Raw genomic sequence first — 21,790 nt, forward strand, 5'->3', positions numbered from 1 at the left:
ACAGGGCTACAGTCCTCTTTTACATGAGAGAAAATCTATTTTAGAGCATTGTTCGAAGTCCAGTAGCTCTCCAAAGAGAAACAAAATTTTGCTGTCTAAATCCAGCAGCGGTCTAGAGTAACAGCCTTATCATGGCTGAAAGCAATAACAAAAAAAGTTGTGTGCATTTCTTTATATGGGTTTCTTCTGAGATATAAGACAGTATAAATTACATTTGAATAAAAGACAATGAAATGTATCCAAACAGAATCAAGAGTTAAGTTCATAATACATATATATATATATATATATATATAATCAAATGGATTATTTTCATTTTAAAAAAGTGTGTGGGGGGTGGGGTGGGAATGACTGTTACTAATATGACAAAGCATATTGGCATATGCACTGTTTGAGCATAATGTGTGTTTGATTTGGCCCATTGCAAGCCACAATATTCAAGGGTTCTTTATTTGAAAAGTCCATTTATTTATTTGACAGTTAAAACAGATATTACTGCCATATTGTCCAGCATTGTGTTCAAGGTCTAAGACAAAGTAAAACATTGACAAGTGTGAGAACATGTAGAACTATACACATTATACTTAAGCATATATTTTTTAGAAACATGTACATAGAAATTAAAGTATCAAAGTTTAATATGCTGAGTATTTGGCATCCCCTGTATGGCAATTGTTTATGTCAGAATGCTGCGTTTGTACAGTACTCCATTACATGATATTATAACATGCATACAGCAAAACAAAAACTTGGAATGGAATGGGTTTGGTTCTTTAGTACATGGTATCAAAACACATTTACAGGCGGGTCACCAATACATCAGACCCCTCGCTCACACCTGTAGAAGTACAGTTACATGAAAACACCCCTAGGAAAGGCAGCAAGGAGACTGCTCCCCATTTTCTATATAGTGTGGAGAACTGCACCTTAAGTAAATAACCAACAAACAAAAAAACAAAAAATGGTGAGAAAACCTCCCCCCCAGTAAAGTTCACAGTTCTCATCTGGGCACCAAGGGCATGTTCATCAAGGTGAGTCCTAATCTTGAGGTCCAATTATAAGTTTACAAGTTCATGAGCCACAAACTGTTTCAAGCGCTCCAGGTACTGTCCATACAGCTCTACGTCGTTGTGTCCCGCACCCTCCACCCAGAGCGGCTCCACGGGCCGCTGGCAGCGCTCGTACAGGGCCAGCCCATGGGAAAAATCTATCACCTCGTCCTCCGTCCCGTGGATCACCAGCACCGGAGAGGTAACTTTAGAGATTTTATCAATACTAAAGAAAAAAAAAAACAGACAAAAAACACATGAGCAGAGTGTTCTGCAATACAGTGTCTTTTAAATCATCATAACGTGCTTTGTGAAGTAATTTGTACATGAGACAAAGGGCAATTGTAACAACAACTAAAACAAAACTAAAAACTGATTTTGAGGTATGAAAGTGCTGCTTTGGATGTCCAGTATTTTCTACTGCCATCTAAAGCAGTGGTTCCCAAACCTGTCCTGGCGACCCACCAACACAGCACGTTTTCTCTGTCTCTCTAATCATACACCTGATTCAACTCATCAGCTCATTAACCCATGTGATTATGAGCTGATGAGTTGAATCAGGTGTGTTTGATTAGGGAGACAGAGAAAACGTGCTGTGTTGGTGGGTCGCCAGGACAGGTTTGGGAACCACTGATCTAAAGAACACTATTTTTCTTTAAAAAAATTAATAAAAAATGACCGCATTAACTTAAATGCACATTCTTTGTCTTTCTAAAACAAAACAAAAAAAACTGTTTAACCTTCATAAGCATCTAGCTGAAATTTGTTCCTAAATTAGGCTATGTTCACACTGATTATTTGTATATCCGATTTTAATCTAAATTATTGACTGTCCACACCGTGTATCGCAAGGTGCTCTTTCGTTTTCCTGCATATCTGCATTGGTTTCTTTGGCAATAATATTGCATTGATAGGTATCCGCCAAAAAACATGGAGGGGTTTGCAATACAGATGTTTACAACATTATTTACAACATGGCAATGTAAAAGCTGCGGTGGACTACTACATCTGAGGCAGCAGCAGAAACGTTGGAGGCTGGTATCCCGTGCAGTCGTCTCCGCCGGTATCAGAATTCAAGGACGTCTCCATTAAATTGTAATTTTCTGTTTGACTAGCACTTTGCAACAACACAGCCTTGTTTCTATAGTTACTTTCAGCATGTTTCCTATAACAACGTCTGACATGTTTACTTTTTAGATGGCGTGAGAAAGTGACACAAACCACGGAAAATCCAATCAGATTGGATTCCAATCGGATATCCACAAAAATTGGATTTGGACTGACAGTGCGAACAATAATATAATATAATGTAATATTATTAACAGTAAAATATACTATGTAAAATTTATAATTTGTATCAATTTAATGTGCCCTTGCTGAATAAAAGTGTTAATTTCTTTAAAAGAAAAATCGTACTCACCCAAAACCATTGAATTATAGTATATTTTTAAAAATATATTTAATTGTATTTATACATTTTTACATAAAAATTTAAAATATTTTTTTAAGCATGAAAATTTAAATTTTAACTGAAATCAGACTGTTTATCCATTATAACTGTTGTTTTAAAATGCAAGTGCACAAACACTGAACTACTTGTTGGAAGATATTTGTCACTAGAGGGCACACAATAACAGTAATGGTCAAAGTGCAGAAAACGGATGAACCAACCAGCTGCCTCGTCCGCAACATGGCTGCTGAAAGAAAGGCGTGAACAGTGCATGAACAGTATGTGTCTAATTGGTGTGAGATACAGGAAAAATGAGGGGGAAAATGTTGTGAATTATGAATTATGAAAAGATGGCGAGTCTAAGGTAAAATAGAGAGACTCACTTGGGGAATGCGTCGAAGCAGTATGTCTTCTTTGTGTCAGGAAAAGCCACCCGCATGCCTGAGGTCAGAGGGGAGTGAAGGACGACGGCAGCGCTCTCGTACCGAGAGGCCAGATCCACTGAAGGGACTGTTCCGATGCTCTGGCCGTAAATGATCACATGCTCTGGCCTGATCCCGTACCTAGAACATGACATTCAAATGATGAGTTCAAATACAGATGCACATACAAACGCATACTGATGAAGCTGCTGAGATCAGAACACAATTATCATGAATCAAGAGTACAGGTTGTTTAACCCACTTTTAGAACCAGACAAACCAGAGACACCCTAGGTGTTTTGTAGTTAGCTTGAATGACCGAATCTTTCGAAAGACTGTTCATAATCATTACGTAACCTCAATTGACATGTCCAACTTAAGTGTTATTACTTTTACAAAAAGGCAAAGGCGTGAGCCAAAATTTAAGCGCAGATACTAGAACAGTTTAATCATTCAAGTCATTAAATCAAACCATTCCTGCAAGTCAAGCTGCTTGCAGTCAACAGTCTATTCCATTCCATTTCATCAAGTGATTTCTTAAAGGGAAAAAGAAAAGACTTTTTTGGTAACTTCAATAAAGTCCTATTAATTAATTAATAACAAACGACAGCATATTTTAATCTTAGTTAATGTTAGATAATGTTAATTGTTATGTTATTGTTATGAATACTAACTGTTCATTGTTAGTTCATGTTAGGTCCATTAAATAATTATTATTAACAGATACAACTTTTGATTTTAATAATGTTATAGTTAACTAATGTTCACAAATGAAGCCCTAAGGTAAATTGTTACCGTTTTTTTTTTTTTAATGGTTCCGTACTTATAAAACCGACAGTTCCGATAATGTATTTTCTGACGATGGATACACATTCTGGCTTCCCAATATATTCCAACAGGGATGATAAAAAAAAAAACGTCAATTTCTATACTTTGTTCAATGAGAGTGCCGTATGTTCGAACATGACCAGTCATATATATGCAATATGCATTCAAGAGTATGCTGAGCAACAACTAAGGAGAGAAAATGTGAGCTTGATTACAGTAGTCACTGCATGATCGTGATCAATTAATCAACTACTGTCTATAGTAAAACGACATCAGAACAGAGGATTTCAAGGAATCCAGTGAGAGTCAAGAATCCAAGTATTTCAATTGTACAGTGAAACTAGAAGGAACATTTGTTCTTTAAATCAGCAAATGACAATGTGAAACCATCAAACACTTCTACTATGGAGAGGATGGTGTAAAGGTTGGTTATCCTAGTGGGCGGTGTGTCCACATTCCATGCCATATTATAAAGCGCATGATCACTTAGTCAGCCTACTGCAGTGCCACAGAGAGGTTTGGTTGAAGAGATCATGGACCTGAGAAGTAAAGTAAAGTAGGTCATATGATAAGCGTTAAGTAACACATATCAATCGACTTGTGCTGTACATTGTACTCAGTCCAGTGTGCAATTATGCAGCATTAAAGTTCTCTAGTAATGCTTGACTGCTGTCTTCATGGCAAACAGAAGATGATAGAACTGGTTTGAAGTTCAAACTGAAAATTGTCGTTGTATGACCAAAATCTGATACGCCTCACATGTAACATCATGAATTGCAATTCATACATTAATTTACCTACACATTCGTGCCACCTTAAAAAACAACGATATCTTGTTCAGATTATACAATGGGCCGTTGAGACCAATAGTCATCAATTTTTTCAACAACAATCACATGATTCTACATTACTCTGTGTGATCATGTGAGAGGAGGTGGAATGTGTTTTGGAGAGAGGCAGAACAGATGGTCAAGGATGAGAAAAAAGGAGAACGGACTCTACAAAGTCATTCTCAAAAAGAGCATTCTTTAAGGAACAGTTCTTTCAAACATAAAAAGTATTTCATTATTCACCCTCATGTTGTTTAAAACCCGTATGCTGTTATTCTTTTCCAATGAACAAGCAGGAATTTAAGAATTGTTATGCAGCTTTTGCCATCCAACAGTTCATAGTTATCCAGTCTGTCAAGTTTAAATAAAAATGTGTATTTTATTTGTCTTGCACTAGGGCTGCACAATTAATCGTATTGATTAATCATGGTAACTATTAATTAAAAATAACCGCTGGTTAATTGACCTGAAAACATCTTAAGACATTTCCATTATCTTACATTGGTAACAAGCCTCCACTAACTTTCCTGCTTGGGGTTGCCAGATGTCAAGAGAATAAATCCACAAAAACATGTGACAACATGTAATAATGGTAAATGGACGGCATTTATATACCGCTTTCAACAGACCCATGGCCACCAAAGTGCTTTACATATTGCCTCACATTCACCCATTCATTCATACACCGACGGCGGTGTCAGCCATGCAAGGCGCCATCCAGCTCGTCTGGAGCAGCTGGGGTTAGGTGTCTTGCTCATGGACACCTCGACACTTGGTCAGGTGGAACCGGGGATAAAACCACCAACCTTCCGGTTTGTAGACAACCTACATGAACCACTGAGCCACTGCCGCCATAATTCTTGAGCATATTGTTTGCGATCATGGTTGACGAATAAATGTGGTCCGTGCAACCTCTGTGCTACAATACAAAGTAAAAAAAAAAAAACATAATTTAGCTTTTGATAGATGCTTCTTAAGGTTTTACCATTTTTTTTCATAATGTAAAGCAGTTGAAAACTACATCGCCGTCATCTGTTTGCAGTGTTTAATCATTTCAAAGATGAGAAAAGGCTAAATGAAAAAAAAGACTAGTATCGTTCTTTGCTGTCTGATGAATTCTCGAACTCTCATTTGCAACTGAATCTCTCAGAAAATAATAATATCTAATATAACAAATTACAAAGCACTCACTAAAACCATGCATTATCAGAAGTCACACAAGTGTTCAATTTACAAATTTGAGAAAAATAATCATGGTTATCAGTTTAACCATTATCGTGTATGAAGATGGACTCCTTTCATTTTCACATCACAATTTTCTTTTTATATTATCTTTTTGGCGCTTGACAGGCATGGTCAATGTGAACCGCAAGTCAATTATGACAAATTCTAATTCATTTCAACTACATATTCAGGCTTTTAAAAGGGTCACATGCTTTCAGATTCTGGAGAACCCTGATGGTCTATGGAATGGCTTTTTAGTCAGTTTTAGAAAAATATGGTTGGGCCTCAGCAAAGACCTAATGATTTATAGAGTACTCATAAACACTAAATGAAGTACGTCCATTTCATTTCAAGCTGCTCAATATGTTGGCTATAAAGATAAGAAAATTAAATCAGCACTATTTGTTGCCTTGACAACAAATCATAAATTGTTCAGATAAACAATAACATGTACCAGTCTACCTTTCTTAATTTAATATAGCAGCTGGCTTACAGAAAGTCTACACTGATAAACTTTTAGATACAAAAACCTGCTGTGTGACACCATCAGGAAGTTATTTTTTACTTCCTGGGTAGACAATGTTGTCATGACTGCAATCGGGCTTGTCCCTCCAGGACTCCCTGGGAATCAGTTGCTAGGCAACCAATCAATATTTGACTTGGAGAACTGGCTGCTGGCACCTCCCCCCTCACCTCTCAGAGGGAGCTGCGCTCCATTAAAGATGGATACTAAATTCTCACAGGCTTCTCGAGTGAGCTCCTCTCAGCCCAAAAACACACAAGCACAACGGTCATTATATCACTTCAGGAGGAAGGAGGGCACAGGGGTCTCATTCAATACCAGTGCTACTGCTGGTTCCCGTGGCGTTTCCTTCATGACATCACAGTCATCGTCTTCTGAGGGGGGAAATTCTCTCGCAGACAAAAGCCATTTTCTTTGCTTCTTCCTTTCAGCAGAAGTCTCAGACTCTTGGTCTTGGAAGACAATACACATCACCGTTTTACTGTTTTAAAGATGAAACCAGATGACTCTGTTTGGTAGAAGTTTACAAACACCAAGCCCTGTTGCAAATACCTATATGAAACGCACACATGCTGCAATGGCTAGCTGTGATAACAGATGGTCTTATCCGGACCAACCCCTTAGATATGAACCCGGCCCAAGTAGAGTAATTCAGGCTTCAGCAAAATATTGCACTGGAGTTCCCAGTGCCATCCGCTCTTCTCGTAAACGCTTAGTGTCTATGTGCGTGCGTCAACACCACCTGATGTTTCAACACTGACTCACCTGGATGAGCAGACAGAAAAGTGTGGCTGTCGTACACTAACATTACACAGAATAAACAATCTCATAATGATTCTCTTCTGTGGTTCAGCAAGGCAATGCTGCCTGTAGCAGTGGCTGGGACTGAACTTGAGCACTCGCAAAAACAAACATTATACTTCAAGCTTATACTCTCATTATACTCTCAAAAACAAACATTATACTTCAAGCTTGATTGGGAAATCTTTGGGAATTGGGATATGTATTGGTATTAGTCATTTAATTGTTTACACCCATTTTAAGTGTTAGATCCTCACTAGCACCATATTAAAATTATAGTAGTATGTTATGGCAAAAGTTTACCTCATAAGAGCACTATGCTTTCCCACCATGAAATAAGTTCACCAGCAAAATTAATTCATCCATGTATCCCCTTCATTGGTTTAGGAAAAATAAATTCTGGAGAAAATGACAGACTTCTCTCTATGACTTCTCCAATCATTCAATTTATTTAAACCCCGCCCCAATCGACTGAAAGCTCACATTCATTTCTGAGTTCAAAACGCACATTTCAAAATCCAGTCAACAAATGATGATGATAGAACCAATTTCTTGTCTGATAATTTCTTTTTTTTTTCTTTTTTATAATCATTCAAATGTACCTCACAATATGAAAGAAAAGTTCCGCCTCTAATTCCGTTTTATTTTGGCTTTAAAAAACACATGTTGGAGTGAGTTACTATGCACAAGTAACATGTTTGTCGTGTATAGTATACCTTTACAATATTATCCATAACACAAAATATTAACAAGTATTGGGTTTTCCATCAGCCAGAATGTCAATATTGTTATAACACCTAAAAATGATTTACTAGGTCAAGGAGGCACAAATTTGATTTCAATAATAATAACAACCAATTTTCAATATTTTTGTATAATGACGACTGAATAATCTGACCTTTGATTTCCAATACTATACAGTTTATTTGCAGTGTTTAGTTTCATGAATTTCATCTCACATGATAAGTCAAATCAACATTTAATGTCCATTTATTCATAAGTAGCCTTGTAATAAGAAGAATCATGTACAATAAGTCTGACATAAACCCAGACAGAGTGATCCACAAACTCAGTACACCAATAAAAACTGTGATCTTGCTACCTGATGTAAAAGCTGCTTTTTTGTGATTAGAAATCATACATCATTGGCCACTCAACAAAGGGACGAGCAAAAAAAGCTGTGTTGCACGCCTCGCCGAGTCAATCAGCATGGTCTGATAAGCACTCCCGTCTATTGAGATCAGATGGAGAATTTCCAAGGCAAATATTTTCAAAAGACATCTAAAGGCAGGTGCTCTTTATGCTAGTTGTTTGGAAGATAAAACCATCAAAGACTGAAAAGTAGATGAAAAACCAAAAGCCCTCACACAAACACAGAAATATGTGCCTTTAAAAACACTATACTGCAGTGAAATCAGTGAAGTCCAAAGACTCATTCCACAAATGTTCTAAAAAAAATTTAAATAATGTTTTTTTTTTTAAAAAGAGCCTCACACCACAGCTTCTTTTTTTTTTCAATTAAAAGGTTTGGAGATCTGTAAAAGCACAAATAGAGGATCTTGAGAATCCAGATTACAAATTGAGACAAATTTCATAATAAAAAAACAGGCAATGCTGGCCATCTTTGACAAAATTTTATTAAAATGCCAATTATCCTCCAGAAATGTTGGGGAAAGAACTGCATACAATGGTGACCTACCAAGCTAAAAAATGTGTTTCTATGAATAAAGAAAAGAAAAAAATTCCCAGCAGGGGCCACAGTTCTATAGGAATAAGAAAAGATTTGGATGGGCCAGCCTACTTGCTCCTACTCCTCTCTCAAAACACATAAAACACCTTACACACACATAATTACATAAACACACAATAAAGTCATATTCTTCAGAGTGGCAGGCAGTCAGACTAGTTTATCTGCACTGTAATCTGAATCGTGTCCTTGTGTGGGACGGCCTGATGCATCTTCTGTGGTTATGGCAATGTGTGGGAACATTGAAAGTGACCAGAAGAACAGCGTGGGACTGCTTCATGAGGTACGACCTAACCCTCAGGGATATGACTTGTCAAACAGCGTGGACTGTGTTCAAGAGCATCAGCTGCTCAACTTTCTGACGCCACATACATGCACACATATACAGACGCAGCACACAGCTGTTTTACACACACACACACACACACACACACACACACACACACACACACACACACACACACACACACACACACACACACACACACACACACACACACACACACACACACACACACACACACACACACACACACGTTGTATGTTTTTCTCCCTCTTGCAAGAAAACGAAAACTACAAAATCTTGCTACATCGAAGTACAAGCAATTAAAAGAACTAAGTTCTCATGACCAGTAACCCCAGATGACAAGCATGTACGGAAAGATGGATACGAATTTAGGGCACATGATACAGTGAATGGCCTTGAGATAGTTTCTCTAGAGAAAAAAACACTTCAGCCATCTGAGTTAGTCTGATTCAGCTATCTATGAGGAAATGAAACTTTCCTTTGCTGCACTCTTCAAAAATCTAAATACAACCGCAGTTTGAAACAAAACATGACTCTTGACATTATGAGTCAATCGCAAAGGACTCCAAAGGATTTAAAAAAAGCACAGGACACACAGATGGGGGATGGGATCCAAGGGGTAAAGGCAATATTAAACATATCCCCCCAAGCCCTAGGAACTCTCAAGGACAAAGACCAAAGAAGAGTAAACCCGCTAGATATTCAAAAATTTGTGCAATTATTTTATAGACCCATAGGAATATGAATGGGTAGTATTTGGGATGTTCAAACATATTTTTTTAAATCGACCAGTTGGGGGTTGCTTTGTATAAATAGGATGGTGTCAGGTTCAAGTTGACACGTTTTAAACGCTGTTCACACAAAGCATTCTTGCGTTTAAAAAGGCGCAGGACAGGAAAAGGATAAGAACACAGGACAAATGCTTCTTGAGAAGCATTTTTAAAGTCAATGGAACAGAATGCAGGGGTCTCAACTCCTGAAAGAGTACTACTGAAAGAGTTGTTAGCTGTAGCAGAAAAGCCCCTACTCAACATTACCTACTCGCTTCTAACTCTGGGTCATGTCCCAAGACCCTTCAAGCTGGCTGTTATTAAGCCTCTCATTAAGAAACCACAACTAGATCCAAATGAATTGGCAAATTACAGGCCCATTTCAAATCGTCCAATTAGCCTATGTCTGAAAAAACTAGAAAAAGTTGTCCGCTCAAGTGTGATCCATTTTGCAAAACAATTATATTTATAAAAAAAAAATTCAGTCAGGTTTCATTTTGTTTATTTAAATGGGGAATTATCCAAGTTAACACCAGTAAATTATGGAGTGCCTCAAGGGTCTGTTTTAGGCTCTCTGCTATTTTTAATTAACACGCTGAACACGGAATTAGTTTCCACTGTTATGCTGATGATACTCAGCATATTTCTTTCATCATGTCCAGATGAAATCTCTAAATTATCCAAATTGACAGATAAATCTTCGATTACCAGTAATTTTCTTGTATTAAATTCAAATAAGAAATGAGGTATTACTTATTGGACAAAAAACATGTACACAGAATCTCTTAGAATACAATATGCATGTGTTACTTCATCCTCTACAGTTAAAAACCTGGGTGTTATATTACACAGCAACTCATCTTTCGAAAATTATATTTCATATGTTACAAAAACAGCCTTCTTCCAACTCAAAAACATCGCTAAGCTTTGAAATATGATCTATGTCTAATGCTGAAAAGCTAGTTCATGTATCAATGACCTCTAGACTAGATTACTATAATATAATAACTATAATATCAATAATCAAGCTACAGTTATTCAAAAATGCAGCTGCTAGAGTTCTAACCAGGTCAAGAAAATATTATCATGTAACCCCAATTTTATCATCTCTTCGCTACACTGTTTACCTATTAAGTTCTGTATCGTTTACAATGTATTGCTACTGATCTATAATGCCCTAAATGGTTTAGCTCCTGTGTTTAACTGATCTTCTGTCACGCTACAATCCATCATGCTCTTTAGGGTTACAAAACTCTGGACTTTTGGTAGTACCTTGGATATTTAAGTCCACTAAAAGAGGGAGAGCATTTTCATATTTGACTCTTTAACTCTAGAATAGCCTTCCTGATAATGTTCAGGGCTCAGACACACTATCCCAGTTTAAACCTAGATTAAAGGCATCTCTTTAGCCAAGCATCTCATAACCTTGCACTCCAGTTATATCAGATCAAAATGCGCATTACAATCTATGTTATGAACAGCAGCTACGCTAATTATTTTCCATTTGCTTTCTGGGTATCTAGAGATTACGCAAGCACCACTTTGGATCCAGCCTCTTATGAAGAATAAAACAATTATGAAGCAACATATATTGTGAAAGACTCTATTATTATATTTTTGAAGTAGGCTATATTACAATAGAAAAGTTTTTAAACGGCAATATTTACAACCATAAAAAAAAAAAAAATCTTACTGCCACAACTGAATAGAGTCGTTCTATTTAGGAAGTGTAGTAAGAGGCCAGTGTGACTTCAGATGGGGAAATGTAATGTAAGAGACAAAAAAAAAAAAAAGCAAACCTGTTAAAAACACAACTGATGACAACAACAGAAGAAACAGTCTGTTTGTGAAAAGCCTCAAACAACTACCTGAATGAAGTGGCTTTCAGGTGTACTCTCACCTTGTTCTTAGTGCATGCCAGGCAGCGTCCACATCAGCATACAAATTCTTCTCTGAAGGCTTCCCTGAGCTTGCCCCATAACCAGAGTAGTCATAGGAGAACACGTTACAGTTGATGCGGGAGCCCAAGCCGATGTAGAAGCTACTCATCTGACCCAAGTCTACAGCATTACCATGGGAAAACAACAAGGTGTAGCGAGCGTTGGGAGAACATCGCACAAACATACAGGCGATTCGGTTCCCCCTAGATGTCCGGGTCATGAAACACTCAATGGCGTCCTTCTCTCGGGCAGAGTACTGCCAATCCGCACGCTCAGAAAGGTGGAGGGTCCAGCGGCTGCCGCTCTCGTCACACATGAGGGTGTAAGTGGGCTCCGGAGGAAGGAAGGCCAGCTTGGAGGCTATTCTGCTCGGGCACGGTGGACAGCAGAAAAGGCAACACAGCTCACTCAATGACAGGTGATTCATCCTTCACTTGAGAAGAACAACACAGCAGATTCGAAAATGAGTGGGGTGGAAACACAAAAAATAAAAATGTTTGTCTTAAAATGATCCTTCACTCAAATGAAAATTCTCAACCCCATATTGTTTCAAACCTGTATGGCTTTCTTCTGAGAGACACAAAATAAGATATTTTGAATAATATCTTCTAAATCTTTTTTTATTTTTATAAAAAAAAGTAAAAGTTGTTTTGAACCCCACTGAATTTAATTTTGTGGACACTGACATTTAACAAACAGTTTTTCAAAATATTATTTTGTGTTCCACAGAATAATTAGTGTCATAAAGCTTTAAAACAACAAAATTCTAAATGATAACTTTTACATTTTTGGGTGAACTACACTTTTAAAGGTGAAACATCAAGATTGAATCTGCATAGTAAGATGAGACATTGACATTTAAAAAACACACATTACCTTTATCATCTTATCCGGATACACCATGTATACAAACAATGTATTTACCCAAAGAAGACATAATGGTTTACTTAAAATGAGTAACTATATGCAGATCTCTTATAACTCAACTGACAAATTCCTTGTGTGTGTAAACATACTTGGCAATAAAGCTCATTCTGATTCTGAACTGAGAAAAGGGTTGTGATCCCTTACAAATGTCCTTAAATTGTTTATTCCATGTAGCTTAAAGTAAATCAATATTAAAAGTCCACACTGTTAGGATACACAAAAAAAAAGACTTATCTGGGATGAAACTAAAAGATTTCATTGAAAAAAGTTCAATATTCACCCCATCTTAGTGCTAATTTGATCTCATTAATTATGACTCTCAGACTTCACCCTGAGGTTAGCTTTGACGTGTGTGCTATCGATTAGCTCACTTTATCTATGTGTCATGACAGCTGAAAAACACCCTAATTTTTTATGTTTCTATGCTAGGCTTCTTTGTAATAGCCAATGTTTTACAAACCTGAGAAACATGTCATCAGTAATCCACATCACTGCTTCATAATATTCCAAAAATGTGTCCAGAATTTCCTTGAAACCGCTTAACCACCTTATTATGAACTCCAAGAAGGTGACCACATTAATTTAGCTAGTACCAAAATAACCAGTTTAACATTTTTTTTAACTTACTGGCAGCCAATAGAATTTGGTGGCAGAGAGGAAAAAACACTGTGAATCAGACCCAGATCTGACCCATGGTAAGCAAATCCCCACCCTCAATTTCATTAAGCAGGAAACCATCTTGTTTGGGGCTTTTGGACTTCACATTGAAGGGAAAGCAAAAGCTAAAATTATCATCACAATATTAAATCCCAAATAATTAGCTGAGGTTAATCCCTTTAGCATTATTATTAAAGGTCAAAATGGGGAGTGGGGGGTACAATAACCTGTTATTTCACTCACTAGAAGGTTTTTAAAGATTATTTCACCTCAAGTAATAAACAGACACTTGGCCTACATGAATTTATATTCAAATAAAAATTAGAGACTTGTTATTCACACTGTATTTAAAATACGATTTCATAATCTACAGGGTTATTACAAGATGATCTTAAGATCTACACAGATATTACAATATGCTATTTAGAAGGTATCAGTGACAATGACATTGCACTCAGTTGAATCAAAAGTGTTTGTTAACTGAAACAATCTTAGTTAACATATTAACGTTAATTACATTATTTAATGAGTGTAGAAGTTTAACTGAAAAGGCTGAAACGAGCTATTTTGCTAGCTCGGTCAGCTAATTACCTGTGTTAGAAGGTCTTGAGGTTGGAATCGTTGGTGAGTGCAGAAACGCTTTGATCTGGTGAAGTCACAGTATTAACTGTTAGATGAGTCAGATATGAGATTCCCTTTAACAGATCACTACGGCCACTTAGCCAGATCAAGAGTCCATCAAAACCTGCCTCTGGTCCGTCCGATCTTGTCAACATATGGCCACTGTTTAATAGTCAAACGAAATTAAAGGCTGAATGTGTTAATACGGGTGTAACGCTAATACCTAATTTAAACCTTCCGGTACGGGTGATCTCATCTCTCACCAACGCGTGCCCAACGCTGGCTTTCTTCTGATTTTCTTGCGGAATGCCGGATATCAACGTCAACGTTGAACGCTCTATTGGCCAATCAGATTAATGGATAGATATGCTCGACCAATCACACGCGTCCTCTCTGCACACGGATGCTGTCCAAAACACAATAACATGTTGATTAATGATTTGCCGTTATTTATCCATAACTCTATATAATGCTAACTTTGTTGATAATTAAATAGAGCTAAACATTTTTAACTTTCGCCGTGCTTTGTAAAGTTAACAATCTTTCGTTTCGGTTTGAAGTTGAAAAGCAACCAATTGCTATTTACTTCCGCTTTTTTCGCATTGCGTCTACAGTCACTTTAAAGCGTGTGTGAAGCCACGCGGTTTCTTGTTTAGGCGTTTTAAACGGTAACCGTTCATACATTTAATCTGTTTTAGTGTTAAAATGAGCAATCAAAAAGGTAATGTTTCCCGTTCGCGAGGCCAAAAACACCAGAATGTAATTGCTTTCAAAAATGACAAGTACGGGGCAAGCGCACAAGTTAAGGTAAGCTCGTGCTAAAATAAACAGTATAGAGTCTTATTTAACGCATATAATCAGCTTTGTTGCTATTGCGCTGTTAAAGACATTTTTGCGTGTGTTTTGTTTGAATTTTATGCAATCATCTGTTTCCAGAAAGCCAAAACAAAGGTTCATGATGGTCTTTGCCAGCACTGCAAAGGTGTGCTGGAGTGGAAAGTCAAGTACAACAAATACAAGCCCCTTACACAGCTACGAAAATGGTGAGATGAGCGAGGATTTATTGCATAGTAACGGATAATAGGCAAATAAACTCTTCCACAGTTAACCTCTTAACCTCTTCTGAATATGTTGTTTCTGTGGGGTTGTTTTGTAGTGTGAAGTGTCTTCAGAAAACAGTGAAGGATGCCTATCATGTCATGTGTAAGCCATGTGCACTAAAGTTGGAGCTTTGTGCAAAATGTGGAAAGAAGGAAGAGATTGTTATTCCGTAAGTAGATTCAGGCCTCTTTTTGAAACATCAGATCATGTATGTGAAAATTGGGTATAGTGCACTAGTTAAGTATAAATCTATATTTTCGTAATGTAAATACTTGAGAAAAAATGTAAAACATGCCCTGCAATATTCACCTATAAAGTTTAGACGGCATCATGTAACATCTATCTATCTATCTGGGGCGTTTCTTCCGAGGAGGAGGCAAGGGAGGCAGTGTCTCCTTAAAAAACTGGATGAGAAAATAATCGATATTACACTAAATAAAAAAGTGCAAATAGTACAAAATGTGACATTAAAAAGTGTAAAAGTCACTCCTTTTAATAGACCCCCAAAAGCATGCTGTGAGTTTGATGGGGGGTAATTGAGAATGAATGGGGGAAAGTCACGTGACTGGAGGCAATGCCTCCATCGCGCTCTGATTGGATATTATCGGTTATGATTGGTTCCTGCGATAAATCCTGCATCTTGTTTTCTAATCAGCCTGAATGAAGACGATGATGGCATTAATGAAAAGACTAATTAAACAAGTAAACAAACAACTCAGCCACTTAGATATCACCGCTTTGTCATGTAAAAATCAAACTTGAAATGGCCTGAAAACATGACTGTGCACTGTAAAAAACAATGCCTCTCCAACATAAACATTTCTAGTGACCCGTTGCACCTACAATTTTTTGTTGGCCCAATTGAAGTTGCGGAAACCAACTTTTTGTGTTGTGCTGACGACCCTTGTAGACTGAACTTGAAATAGAATGTTGTGTCAATTAAATATTTTCTGTTGACTAAACATAGCTTGTTGGGTTCGGCCAACTAAAGTTAAATTTTCTAAACTACATCCAATAAGTTCAGCCAACTAAAGTGGTGTTTTGAAAATCAAAATTGTAAACCACCAGTTAGTTGGGCTCGTGACCCTTAAACTGTTAATATTAAATTTTGTTTGGCAGTTGTATCTGAGTTAAATGATCAAAGAGAAAAGATGATCTGACGGTGTTGGTTATGTTCTGACATAATCATCACTTGACTTGCATCACAAAACTCATTTAGAGCCTAATCTCTGACTTTAAATGTATAATGTTGATTGCAACATCACTATGATTCTACAGTACAAAATCTAGAAATTTCTAAACAATCCAAAGGATTTCTTAAAAGTTGTTCTAATAAAAAAAAACTTTTTTTAGGCACAGACATAAAGAATCAGTGTATTAATCTCAACAATGGTGACAAACAGAATATTCAATTAGGAAAAGGAAATTACTAAGACATTTCAGATCATAATTTATTCATACTGCAATACATGATGGGAGCCATGAATGAGTTTTGATTGGTGGAACCCAAAATGCACTGCAACATGCTTTATTATTGTCACCATTGTTGAGATTCACAGGCTGATTATTGATGTCAGTGTGTCTAAAAAAAATAATTTTCAGTGTTTTGATCATAAAACTTTTAAGAAATAATTTGGACTTTACTGAAAATTCTGAAAATCGTTTGCTATAGAATCACTAAAAAATTCTCAAGTGATGATTGTCAAAATATAACCAACACCATCGGGATCATCTTTTCTCTTTGATCTTATAACTCAGGTACAACTGCCAAACAAAATTTAATGTTAACAGTTTAAGGGTCACAAGCCCAACTAAAGCAAACACTGATCACCATAATGGTGGCTTAAATTTTGATTTTCAAAACACCACTTTAGTTGGCTGAACTTATTGGATGTAGTTTAGAAAACTTAACTTTAGTTGGCCGAACCCAACAAGCTATGTTTAGTCAACAGAAAATATTTAATTGACACAACATTCTATTTCAAGTTCAGTCTACATGCAGGGGTAGTCGGCACAACACAAAAAGTTGGTTTCCGCAACTTCAATTGGGCCAACTAAAAATTTTAGGTGCAACGGGTCACTAGAAATGTTTATGTTGGAGAGGCATATTTTTTTGTTTAGTAAGAAATCAGCTTGGGAAATTAAAGGTACATCTGTGTGTCTGTGATCAGTGTGATTCAAGCTTGATGATGACTGAGGAAAATAATTTGATTGATTACAAATAAAAGCTGAACACTAGTTAACAAATAATATATAGTTTTATCTAAAAATCTGTTTTATAACAATTTATACACTATGGCAAAAAAATTGTTTTTTCAGTGCAGCACATGTGCCATCTTGTGGACATATACAGTAAATGGTGAATTTATTTTCTACAGCAAGAGATTCATATATTTCAGGCTACTCGCTGCTCTGTTTTCCTTCAAAATTGCATTATTAGAGACACTTCATTAATAAGATTATTTTAACTTAAATCTGTTGTGTATATATATGTTGAAGTGTAATTTAACTATTTACCGTGACAAATTAAGTGTGCTTAAGAATTCACTGCTGTCCTTAGAATTCAATGCTTTTAATGTATCTGACTGCTTTTTTTTTTTTAGGGTTGACCAGGAGGAGGAGGAGGAAGGAGAGGTAGAAGCAAAGGGGCAGGAAAAAAGAAATGAGGAGGAGGAGGAGAATGAAGATTTCAATGAAATTGGCACTAACAATGATGAATTGGATAGTGATTGAAACTGAAGTGAATTAACATTTGCCATATTCTGTATGCACTACCAGCAAACAGCTAAACCCAAGAACACTGTATCTAAGGGAAAAATGAAGCTGGATATTGGACATTTGCTTACCTGTTCACCTGCTGTTAATTGGGGAAAGACTCCCAGGAGATGTTTTCCTGTTGGATGTAATGATTGTTTTTTCCCCCATCTTGACCAATTGCTATGATCTAGTTGGAACTGACACAGAAACCCTCATTCTTGTTTTTAAGTAGTTATTTCTTTAAAATCAGCAAACGCGCACTGAAAAAACTGTTGCCAGAAAAATACAGTAAAAATATTAACATTTACAGAACGACCTGAAACTTTCAAAAAAAAGGTAAATCCAACAGCCCTTTCCTTCTGGATTAGCAAGGCCATGTTGCTACGTAAATCTGTTTTGTACTTTTAACATATACTGATATTCAGCATCATAATACTGGTGGTACAGAGAAAAATACATGTAAAATGTAAGTAGCTTTTTTACAAGCTGATGTAAATACTAATAAATAGAAAGCACAGTGTCATGCACACAAATACAAAACACCTTCATGATAACATCAGGGCGTGACACTAAAATGCAATAAATATTAATTTAACAACATATGTAACAAAACCCTAATGTACATAAATTAAACAAAAAAACAAAGAAGAAACATTTTAAAACTAAAACCATCAAATTTGATGCGTCATAGGGAATTCAGGAAAAGTCAGTTTACAGCTTTTCATTGACAATTACAAGATGGTTTGCTCTTTTTCCTTAAGAAAGTAGTATGTTTTAAAGTATTTTACTATAAAATTACACAAAACGTTAGGTTTGATCCATTTCAGTTTTTCTATGGGAACTTAATATAACCGATTAACAGATTTTTATTGCCCCATTTTCAGTCTTTTACAGTTGTTAAAATACAGCAGCCGCACACTCAAACACTGTGCAAGATCAATTTATTAGCAAGCTTTCGGTCTTACGACCTTCTTGCCACCGAAAAGCTTGCTTATAAATTGACCCTTCGATAAGCCCCGCCCTCCCTAGTTACTGTTGCTACGCCTGTCAAGCTTTCGTGTCTGGCACGTCTATTACAGTGTGTATGCACCGGTGTCAGACATTCCCAATGAGATAATTAGTAATTTTTGGCGAACATGTGAAATATCTGAGAGAGCAAGACAAAGGGGACTGCAGTGTGCATTCGAGTGATATATCCACGAAATAATATGCAACCAATTAGCGAATAATTTCATTCAAATTGAAGCTAAAGCCTATAGTCCCAGCGCAAGCGGCCGCCGCCTCATACGCTGACCATTCAAATGGGAAACACACAGCTATTTTCGTGCACAGCAGGGTAAGTGAAATGTGAAAATAATCTAATAATTATATATCAAACAGTTTATCCATACATTTTGTGGAATAACAATAACACCGGGAGAGCCGCGATCAGATTGGGCCAAAGTTACTCAGTCAGGGGTACGTTAGAGGCCGTCGATTAACGAAATGCTGAAATATATTTTAAAGTATGTCAGTGAGCCTCCGTCTTGTCTTTAATCTTCTTATTTTACGTTAAAATATATGCATTATGAACAAAGAACAGTCATTATTTCCAACTTCCAAGCAATATGTGTTTTTGTTAATCCTGTGGACATGTAGTTGTGAATGTGGTCTCCCACACTGCTGATCCACGCACATCATTTCTCCTCTTGGCTTTTAGATTTTCGGGAAGGAAAAAAATTCCATTCCACCGTACAAACTTTTAGGATACCGGGTATCAGATTTGCACAATCCATACGCACAACGCTTCGGCATGTTTCACTCGCTCGAAAGCTTGCCAGACCTCCCGCGCCTAGTTACGGTTGCTAAGACACGATTGGCCAGTTGCGGTTTTCGGGCGTGGCTTAGCGAAGGGTAAATTGATCTTGCACAGTGTTTGAGTGTGCGGCTGCTGTATTTTAACAATTTTCCATGATGATTTAATGTAGCAGCACCTCTCTACAAGACTTTTTTGACGGATGAGCGGTGGTTCTTTTCTATTTTTTCAGTCTTTTACAGTTAAAATTACAATAATTTTTACTGTGCCATCCATGCTATCTATTATGAATGAGAGGCTGTGTGAATGCCTCACATTTATATAAAGTACATTTGGTCTTCAGTCTTCATGTAAATGGAAAAACAAAAGTACTGATGGAACAGGTCCATTTAATAAAAAACCTACAAGCAAATGTTGACATGTTGCTTAGACAGCACAAAATTACACCGTCATTGTCCTGTTTTCTGTTTCGCTGTCTGATTTTTATTGTTTTTTATAGCTTTTTTAAACATCCTCTTGCATATCATTATGACCCTTATATAACAATTTGATATAAACCTTAAGCCTATATCCATTCCATTAACTAATTCCAACTTCCAATTAATCGCAATACAATATGAACAGAAGTACATTTTTCTTTAAATATTTTTTTGTAAGTACATAAAGTAGTAGTTAAAGACCAACACAGATCTGTAGAATAACTTTTCCGAACAAAAAAAGAGTGATAAGTAACATGTTAAATCACCATGTGATCGCAGAGTTTATGCTGAGATCATAGTCAACTATTTTCAGGAAAACTCATGATTTTTAAGGAACTTAAACAAGAATAGTCTGTTTCACCCTTTGTGCACCATCATTCTGAGCAACCTGTGACAAAGTTATGGAGAAGTTAATAACATGAGTGTCAGAACAGGATCCAAATATAGACTGTTTTGGAATATTTAAGAAACTGTAGCCTTTAACCCTGGATTTATCTAATGCTGTTTAACCACAGTTATGAAGCAAGAGGCTAGTCCAGTATCATATGTCTGACCACATCACCATCTTCTTTGCTATTTACGTCAAAATCATTGCGTACACAGATTTCTTAATTTCTTTTTAAAATTATTTTTGCAAGTTAATACAAGCCAAAAGGAAAGTGAAAATGCTTTCAATGGCTGTTTTCCAAGGTTTTTTTTTTAATTTCCTCAATAGCAGAAGCAGAACTTACTGAATAAGTTCAGCTATGTGCAGGCGATTATGTTACTTCATTTCAGAGCAGGTCTCATGTGCAATGGACAATACATGCCATTTTATTCTGTATCATCACAATGCCTTTTATTTTTTGTCCTTTGTATATGTAGTTTAAGTGTCTACTTGTCATAATATTGGTTAACTGTGTCAGGTGAGACTGTGATGTCCTAATATTGCATGAATCCTATCAGGATGTGTTGTACAGTCACGTTTCCATGGACACTGTTTTTGTTGAGTAGGTGATTACGAAATGGCAATTGTTATAAGAAAAAAAGAGCCTATTAGTGTAGATGGAGTCACCACGTGACCACAACTCTTTTGAAAAGTTCACTAATCATAATTTTTGTGTTAAAATAACTATTATTCATGTGCTGTCAATTGAAAATAATGTGCCGAGTTCTCATTCATAATCTTTGCTTCTAATTTCTTTCATTCTCATATAAATTAGCACAACCAAACAAACCCTTTCAAAAGCACTTTCTGTTCTATTCATTTGTTGTAAATGCAACAATATACTAATACTGATTTCACTGTTAAATTTGATTATTGACTGTTTAATATGTTGTGTATATATAATTTACAATTCATTCAACAGTTTATTATGATTCTGACACAGGATTCCTTATAGACAGCTGCTACTGCACTTTGTAACATAGCATAATGAAAAGCGCTAGAAAGCACGCTTTCATTTTCTTATTTTAAAATTATTATTATTATTATTATTATTATTATTATTATTATTACTTGTGTCACTGTAGCGATTAATTAATAAAAACAAAATCTACAGGCGTTGGTGCTAGATCACCAA

The 21,790-nt window shown here is 36.4% G+C and overlaps 2 protein-coding genes across 3 annotated transcripts; one reads left to right on the forward strand and one right to left on the reverse strand.

The window, feature by feature from the left end:
- Positions 1 to 447: 447 nt before the first annotated feature.
- abhd17b (abhydrolase domain containing 17B, depalmitoylase) lies at positions 448 to 14,442 on the reverse strand. Of its 2 annotated transcripts, none has more exons than XM_077241019.1 (4): positions 14,067 to 14,442; positions 11,852 to 12,324; positions 2,883 to 3,062; positions 448 to 1,275 (listed from the first exon to the last, which is right to left on the reverse strand). In XM_077241019.1, exons 2-4 carry the CDS (start codon positions 12,316 to 12,318, stop codon positions 1,056 to 1,058), a joined length of 867 nt encoding a protein of 288 aa, XP_077097134.1. In that variant the 5' UTR covers positions 12,319 to 12,324; positions 14,067 to 14,442; the 3' UTR covers positions 448 to 1,055. The 2 variants fall into 2 exon arrangements, with proteins under 2 accessions (XP_077097134.1, XP_077097135.1); XM_077241020.1 differs by having other exon boundaries at positions 11,852 to 12,319; positions 14,067 to 14,420.
- Positions 14,443 to 14,491: 49 nt separating this feature from the next.
- Positions 14,492 to 21,520, forward strand: cunh9orf85 (chromosome unknown C9orf85 homolog). Its single transcript, XM_077241021.1, has 4 exons — positions 14,492 to 14,903; positions 15,033 to 15,139; positions 15,253 to 15,366; positions 17,801 to 21,520. The coding sequence occupies exons 1-4, from the start codon at positions 14,802 to 14,804 to the stop codon at positions 17,928 to 17,930; spliced, it is 453 nt and encodes a 150-aa protein (XP_077097136.1). The 5' UTR covers positions 14,492 to 14,801; the 3' UTR covers positions 17,931 to 21,520.
- The last annotated feature ends 270 nt before the right edge of the window (positions 21,521 to 21,790 follow it).

Source organism: Siphateles boraxobius, unplaced genomic scaffold, assembly GCF_051911475.1.
Source record: "Siphateles boraxobius isolate OS27281-9 unplaced genomic scaffold, OSU_SipBor_1 24, whole genome shotgun sequence".
In the NCBI taxonomy this organism is placed as follows: Eukaryota; Metazoa; Chordata; class Actinopteri; order Cypriniformes; family Leuciscidae; genus Siphateles; species Siphateles boraxobius.